Source organism: Fukomys damarensis, unplaced genomic scaffold, assembly GCF_012274545.1.
Source record: "Fukomys damarensis isolate Sample0158 unplaced genomic scaffold, DMR_v1.0_HiC HiC_scaffold_14, whole genome shotgun sequence".
Lineage (NCBI taxonomy): Eukaryota > Metazoa > Chordata > Mammalia > Rodentia > Bathyergidae > Fukomys > Fukomys damarensis.
The window spans coordinates 23,362,906-23,371,445 of NW_022900926.1; the positions used below are offsets into that span (position 1 = coordinate 23,362,906).

General features: G+C 35.0%; 1 protein-coding gene across 21 annotated transcripts in view; it reads left to right on the plus strand.

The window, feature by feature from the left end:
* The window catches only part of Ahi1 (Abelson helper integration site 1), a 200,764-nt gene that overhangs the window by 139,035 nt on the left and 53,189 nt on the right, over nt 1-8,540 (plus strand). Inside the window, exon 23 of one of the 21 annotated variants that reach the window (XM_010626552.2) lies at nt 3,558-3,670. The exons of 18 other annotated variants lie outside the window; for them this stretch is intronic. In XM_010626552.2, the coding sequence (XP_010624854.1) occupies nt 3,558-3,656 (99 nt within the window). In that variant the 3' untranslated portion in view covers nt 3,657-3,670. Of the gene's footprint in view, nt 1-225; nt 749-3,557; nt 3,671-8,540 lie in introns of those variants that run through there. 2 more of the 21 variants (XM_010626555.3, XM_010626556.3) reach the window with 2 other exon arrangements.

The following is an 8,540-nucleotide window of genomic DNA, read 5'->3' on the forward strand; positions in this document are numbered from 1 at the left end:
ATGATTTTTTTTTTTTTTTTTTGTACCAGGGATGGAGCTCGGGTCCTTGTATTTGCAAGGCAGGCGGTGGCACCACTGAGCTAAATCCCCGGCCCCTTATAGTGATTTCTAGCATTCCTGTTTTATGTTTGTTTTGTTCTGCCCTTCTTTGTACAGAAATTATAAGAATTGTATTCTCTATACTTTTGTTTTTGTTTTGTGTTTTTTTGTTTGTTTGTTTTTGAGACAGTCTCACTATGCTGCCTAGTCTTGCCATGACTCCTGGATTTAAGCCATCCTCCTGCCTCAACCTCCCAAGTTCCTGTTACTACAGTGGACACCATTGCACCCAGCTGTATTTTCTATACGTTTAAGGGGGAAATAAAGATTAAAAACCTTAATTGTTTTTCTTTTTTAGAAGAATTTCTATTCAAACTATAGAATAAGTAAATTGTACCTTTTAATGTCCTGGTAGCCACCACATCTTCCAAGTTCTTCCCAGTGAAACACACCAGCTCTATTATAGCTAATTGTGCCAGGTACCTTCCAGCGGTTCATGTGGCTCATTGAAGTGTTAGTGGGAATGGCATTGTTTGCTGCTGGCTCTTTTACCTCAGGAGGAGGGGGCAGGACTGGTGTTATTCTCCACAATAGAACAGGGTTGCCCCAAACAAATTAGTAACTACTAATGGAACATGGGACATTTTTGCAGAAATGTGCTGCAAATTTACATCTAATAGAAATAGTGAATAGAATATTCATACTGTGAGGAAGAAAAAGAAGCTATAAGCTTAAAAAAATCATGCTGACAATTTGGTTTGTATTTGTAAACTTTTTTGGTAGCCTTTTTAATCTAATTATTAACCTATATGATTCATTTATTTGAGGGGATTATTATTAAAATTCCCTTTTTACAACTTTTAATCAATTTAATTTGTTCTACTGTAAAAGTCATATGTACTCATAGTTTTTAAAATTGAGCCATAGCAACCCACTTTTGTGTTCCCTCCTGTCTCTCAGGAGCTGTCTCTCTCAATAAATTTTCTTATTCTAAAAAAAAAAGAATAAATTAGAAACTGACAGAAAATTCAGCCATACAGAATAGTGTGAAATGAAAATAAGTATTCTTTCCTACTAATAATCATGTTCATTCTAACAGTCTCTTGCATATCCTTCCAAAAATGTTCTCTACTTTTATGAACATACATGCCTTTATTTATATTGATTTTTTTTGTTAAACTGGGATTATACTTAATTTTTTATCAGTATATCTTGGACATCTTTTTTTTGTTGACACAGAAAATTCTATTTTCAGACACTTTCAAGTTACTAAATGCCAAGTAAGTTTTCTTCTATGCTCATTTTTTTATTCTTGAAAATACTGTTTTCTTTTTCTTTTTTTTTTACTTCTAGAAATCAAAACCAAATTTAAAAACATCATCCTCCTTCTAAAAGTGTTACAATATTGGCACAACTAACTGTGGTTTTATACCCAATGTAGAGTGATAATTACACATAAGAATATTAGATTATTTCTTAAAATATGAAACATTTACTGTGATTTTGCTTATGTCCTTTAAAAACTGAGTAAATGAATAATAATTATTGGCTATTCTAAGATTATTCTATGTCCACTACAGCTCATCTTCATGTGTGTGTCTTAATTATTATCATTGTTTTACTAAGCATTTAGAGTCAATAAGAGCAGGCAGGCTTAATTCAAAAAAGCTAGCTCCTAAACCAAAGTGCCTACTAGTTATATTCAGAAACAGCCGTTTCCTTGTCTGGTCCAAAGCAAGAACAGAGAACCCAAAATCATCAGATAATTCCATAGTAGTTTCTCTTCCAGCCAAACACATATCCACAGACTATTTTGCATTGGTTGTCAACCTCTTGCAAAAACAGAAGGCAATAAATAGATTGCTTTCGAAGTTCAATTTTCAGAGTATCTAGTAATTGTGCTGTTTAACACTATATTTTCAAAAGTCACTTGATACAGAAAAAAATTCATTTTACTGTTCTTTGTATTAGGAATGAATCTGAATTACTTTTCATCATAGGAGTAATACAATTTTTATTGTGTTGTCCAACAATAATTTGTAGTAGTGATGATTTCTGATATGGTGAAATGAAATTTCCAAATACCTAAAAATTAGTTATGTATGCTAAATCATTGAAAGTTACAATTACTGCTTTCTTCCTATTACTTATTTTAGTTACCCAAAAGTATAGAGACTTAGCTCTTAATTTATTATATTAAATAAATAACAGATTTATGCTTTGATGTACTTTAAATTTTTAGTAATATTTGAAGTTTTCTTTATTTGAAGAAAAATAAATCAAAACTAGCATAACATAGCAAAGATAGTGATAAAACTAATCTAAGACATCTTAAAGGTTAAGTAAGTTAAAACTAAAGTACTTGGGTGAAGGGAGGGCAGAGGTAAGGGGAAAAAATGAGAATCAAGACTTGTCATGTTAGAGGTACAAGATCCCAACAATGAATGTAACTGTACTGTATCCCTAAAATGTACCAATAAACTCAATTAAAGCTGGAAAAAAAAAAAACTAAAGTACTTAGTATGTTGTATTCTGTCAAGAATTTCAGTGGAGACAGCACTAATGTTTTTCCCCCATAATTTGTTTCAATACCTTATGACAACTATTTTAACAAAAATACTAATTTCAGACTGAGGATATAACACAGTAATACAGCATTTTCCTCTCATGGACATGTGTCTAGGTTCAGACTCTAGTACCACAAAGATAGACAGACAATATAAATGTTACTTATATTTTTAAAATATCTGTTAGTCTTGAGTTTAGAACATTTCCACAAAGTAAATAGCTGGGGATGTGACAGCAGAGCCAATGTGAGTCACCTCCCAGCCACATTCCACTCTCAACCATGAAGGCTCTAAATGTTCTACTTAGAGAATTGTAAAAGTCTTCAGAGGCCCACAGAGAATCTCCTCTACCCTGAAAGGGACCCATAAGGTTTGCCTGTGGAAGGGCTTGTGCTGATTTAGCTGCTCCTCCTCCCTTTGCATTTACACCCATGCCTCTGCCTTACATTGGCACGTGCACCTCAGCTTCTGTGTTTTCTTTGGGCCGTTCTTCTCCATGTGGCCCAGACCTCTACTCTCAGCACTGTGGGACCGGGCTGGCTGCTTGTCCTCTCAGCTTTTCTAGCCTGGGGGTAGTAGCACCTAGAAGGTTTGCACAGGTTCTGAAGAAACCATGAGAAAGTTCCTCCGTAGCTTCACTCCAAAATTAGGTTTAGAGAATGTTCTATTAATTAAAATAAATAACCTGTAGTGAAATTGTTTTTCTATTTTACAGTAGCCACTTCTTCATTCTTGATTTGAGTATGAGCTTAGGTCTCATTTTCTTATACAGATTTTCCAAAAACTCGATTTAGGGGCAGGCACAGTGGTACATCTTTGAATGATAGCTAAATCTTAGAGTGTGAAATAAGTGATGTTATACTGGGTCAAACTGGTGTTCCACTTGGCCCAGTACTCTGACAGTGTAAGAATGTTTTATAGAAATAACATAGTGTTTGTCCTGCTACTCAGGAGGCTGAAAAGAGAAGATCCCTTGAGCTCGAGTCTGAAACTAACCTGCACAACATAGCAGGACTTTGTCTAAAAAAAAATGGTATTTTCTTTTCATAATGATGTTTTCAGAGGATAGCCTAAATGTGAGTAACATTTCTCTTAAAATCTGTTAGAGATCTAAAATGTGAAAGATATGATTGGAAGAACTTTCCACCAATCATTGTCATAAAATGTCCTTTAGATAGTGGCAGAATTATTATCAGTCACCATGTCTTCTGACTTGACAAGCAGTGTGACCTTTTTCTGGAAGTTTTCTGACAGCCTAACTCAACTGTCCTCTTGTTTGTCAATCTCTCTTCTTCAAAATTTCTTATCTTCAGCACTACTGGCATTTGGGGCTGATAATGCTTTGTCATTAGAAATATTTTCTACATTCTAGTACATTTAGCAGTATCAGTGGCTACACTATCCACAAGATGCCTGAAGCACCTCCTCCTGTTCATGATATTTAAAACTACATCTTATAGACATTGCCAGATTTCCCCAGGGAGGTCAAAATAACACCCTACTTCCCAGTTAAGAACCATTGCTCCAGGCTAGCATAGTGGCACACACCTGTAATACCAGCACTCAGGAGGCTGAAACAGGAAGATCGCTGCAAGTTTGAGGCCAGCCTGGGCTACATAGTGAGCTCAAGGCCACCCTGAACTACTAAGGAAACACTGTCTAAAAATTTAAAAAACAACAACAATAGTAACATTGCTGTTTTATTATCTGCAAATGTAGGAACATTGGTCTTGGAGTTATACTTAGGCCTCAGTGGTAGAGCACTTGCCTACCATGTAGGAGGCCCTGGGTTTGATCCACAGTCCTGAGGAATAAAAAAGTTTCATGTAAAGATGTATTCAACTATGTGAGGCTCGAAGTGGTGAGTGTATATAAAATGGCTTAGTTAAATTTAGACATTCTTTAACTACTATTTATTTCTTTTGCTTAAGAAATTAGATATGTGTGTAAATATTTGCATAAATCATGGAAAATTAGCTATTTGCTAATCCTCTGGTAGTTACTGCTCAGCATTCACAATAATGTTGTCAGAATAGTCACCAATTTTAATAGTCATTTATGAAACATAAAAGGGCACAACCTTCCCTTAGTTGAATGTGTCATTTATCCAGAAACCATGCATACTATAAAAGATCTTGAGCATATTGGAACAAATTTTATCATCACTCTTTTACTTGAACTTGTTTGTACCTAATGTCTTTCCTTTTTACCTATGTTACTGCTCATCCCCATCACTGTACATATATTTAAGAAGCTGCCTCTTACACATTTAACATACTTCTTACATGTACCTTAACACAGAGGATTTCCTGATGGTCTCGGCAACCTGATTTGGGAAGAACTATTCCTTACTGGTGGGAGATTAGGGAACAGTTCAATCCTAGAGGACAAAGTAGATGACCAGAATGACTCCACATTTTGCAGGAATTATAAAAATCCGGTGCCATTCTGGTGTTTCCTGTCACCTTGGCTCTCTGCAAGTCAGTTTTTCTTCTTCCCAAACCAGGTCACTTGGACTACCAGGAAGTAAATGTACAAAAGCAGCATTATTTAGCACACTGATGCCAGATGCATAAGTAGCACTTGGAATGTGTAACTCGTCTCACCAGTCCCCTAGCCTGGTTGTAAACCATTTGTCTGGTTTTTTTCACACTTGTACTCTGGTGTTTAACCATTGCTTTAAAAAGAATCACATTACTGTTTTGACTGTCTGTAGCAGGTTGTGATTACCTGCCTCAGTGAGGCCCTGGTCTTAGTCATCTTTTTTTGTTCTTTCCATTTGACTCACTACCCTATTCTCTCACACCTGGTCAAAAAATAATATCCACATCTCTCAAGTTGCTAACCTCTTACTTCAAGATGACCTTGGTTCCTGTTCTTTAAAGACATACCGTCTAACAGAAATTCCCTCAAATTTTCATTACTATTTTCTCTATATTTCTGTAATTTTACCCACCTTCTGCAGCTGTTTTCAGAATGCAGGTATGGTTCAACATACAGAAATCAGTAAATAAAATTTATCAAATAAACAGGACAAAAATCACATGATCATTTCAGTAGACAGAAAAGGCCTTGGAAGTAGGGAAGGTAGGGAGGGAAAGAAGGAAGGGAAAAGGAAAAAAGAATAGAAAGAAAAAAATGGAAACAAAGCTTTTGTAAACAAAAGGAGAAGAGGGGTTGAGAGGTGGGGAGGCAAAGAGTGAAAAAAAGAAGAATCAAGATACATCATGTACAGGTACCAATTCCATATAATGAATGTTACCATCATGTATATCAAAAATGTACCAATAAAATCAATTTTAAAAAAGAAAAAATCCAAGATCCCTTCCTGATAAAAGAAAAGAAAAACCCCTTATCTGGGCGTGGTGGTACACGCCTATAATCCCAGCACTTGAGCAGTTCAAGGCCAGCCTGGGCTACAGAATAAATTCAAAGCCAGCCTGAACTACCCAGTGAGACAGACCCTGTCTCAAAAAACAAAAGGAAACCCTGAAGAATATAGGTATAGAAGGACCTTTTCTCAATCTGATAAAATTCATTTATAAGACACCAACAGCAACATTATAAAATGGGAGAAAGCACACTAAAATCAGGAATAAAACAAGGTATGCATTATCGCCACTTCTGTTTAATACAGTTCTTGAAACATAAACCGGAGCAATCTGGTAACAAAAAATAAATGAATAAAAGGTTATCACAAGGTTTCTCTTATATGAGAAACCCAAATTATAAACAAAGAACAAAATAAAATATAATAGGAAGTAGGGAGATAGATCTTTGTCAAATGGGAAGGGAATCAAGAGATGGAAGGAGAGAAGACAGGGAAAGGGCATGAAAAAAGGAATTGAAATGTGTTATTTACATGTACCAGCTCAACATAATAAATATAAACATTACTGCAAACATGTACTAATAAAAAAAATTTAAAAAAGAAATAAAGAGATTTGTATAGGAAAGGAAAAAGTCAAATTATCATTAGTTACAGATAACATGATCCCCCTATGTAGAAGACCAAGAAATTCCATCAAGGGTCCTAGAATTAATAACCAAAATCAGTAATGTAGCAGGTTACAAAAATCACACAAAAACTAATAGCATTCCTGTATATCAGTAATGAAAAATGAGGAAAATAGCTGGGCATAAGGACACATACTAGTAATCCCATCACTCAGAAGACTGAAGCAGGAGGATTACAGCAAGTTGAAGGCCAGCCTGGGCTACACAGCGAGACCCTTTCTCCAAAATAAATATATGTACATACAAACAAACAATACAGTACCATTCACAATAGCATGCAGAAAAAGTAAATACTTAGGAATTAACCTAACCAAGGAGGTGAAAGACCTCTGTAGTGAAAACTATAGTACTCTGACAAAAGAGATTGAAGAAGACATTAGAAAGATATCTCCTTTTCCTGGAAATGCAGAACCATTATAGTCAAAATGACCATACTTCTGAAACTGATACTGTAAACAGATTTAATGCAGTCCCACTGAAAAATATGAGTAGCATTCTTCACAGGACTAGAGAAAACAATCCTATAATTCATGTGGAATCAGAAGGAACCTTGTTCTGGGCAACAAGAGCAAGGCAGGAGGTATCACATTGGCAATTGGCAAACTTCAAATTATACTACAAAGCCACAGTGATATTATATATATATATATATATATATAGAGAGAGAGAGAGAGAGAGAGTATGGGCACAAAAACAGACATGTGAAACAGAATAGCTATCTGATCTTTGACAAAAAAGCCAAAAAACATGCTGGAAGAAAGAGCCTCTTTAACAAATTGGTGCTGGGAAAACTGGCTGTACACATAAGAACATTGCACCTGGACCCATATATCTCACATGTACTAAACAAAAATCAAAATAGGTAAAAAATCTAAATGTTAAAAACAATCCTCTGAGAGATTAAATAGGTAAAACTATTGAAGACATAGTTACAGGCAAGGACTTTCTGAGCAGAATTCCAATTGTACAAGAAATAATACCAAGAATCAACAAATAGGATCATGTCAAATTTTAAAACTGTACAACAAAGGAAGCAGCCAACAGTGAAGAGACAGCCAATAGAATCAGGAAAAAAAATGTGCCAACTATTCCTCAAACAGACAAGTATCTAGAATGTATATAGAACTCAAAAACTTAGACCCCCGCCAAATAAGAGATCCAGTCAAAAAATAGTTCAGAAGAACTACAAGTGGTCAATAAATACATGAAAAAATGTTTAAGTATCTGTGACCACTAGAGAAATGCAAATTAAATCAACACAGATTCCGCCTTACTCCAAAACAAATGGTTATCAGTGAATTAAATAATAGCATATACTACTGAGGCTGCAGGGAAAAAGAAATCCTTCTACATTATTGGTAGAAATGTAAACTAGTATAACCACTTGAGAAGTCAATGTTGGAAGTCCTCAAAAACCTAAAACTAGAAATTCCATTTGACCCAGGTTTTCCCTTTCTAGATACCTTCCCAAAAGAGTTAGAGATATTACAGTGATGTACATACCCATGTATATAGCAGCACAACTCATGATAGCTTAAGGTTGGAAGCATCCTGTATGTCCATTGACAAAAGGATAAAGAAAATATTTCATTTATACACAGTGGAGTATACAGTATCATAAAGAATATACTAGTCACTTGTAGGAAAATGGATGCACCTTGAGACCATAAAGTAAGTGAAATAAATCATACAAGCTTAAATATCACATGGTCTCTCATATGTGAAACCCAAAACATAAAAAGAAAAATAAAAGATAATAGGAAACAGGAAGATAGATCTTTTGCAGAAGGGAAAGGAACAAAAAGATGGAGAGATAGGAAGGGGATGAAAAAAATTAAGGTATATTACATGCATGTGCCAACTCCCCAGGAAGAATGTAATCATTACATATTGCAAACATACTAATAAAATTAAAAT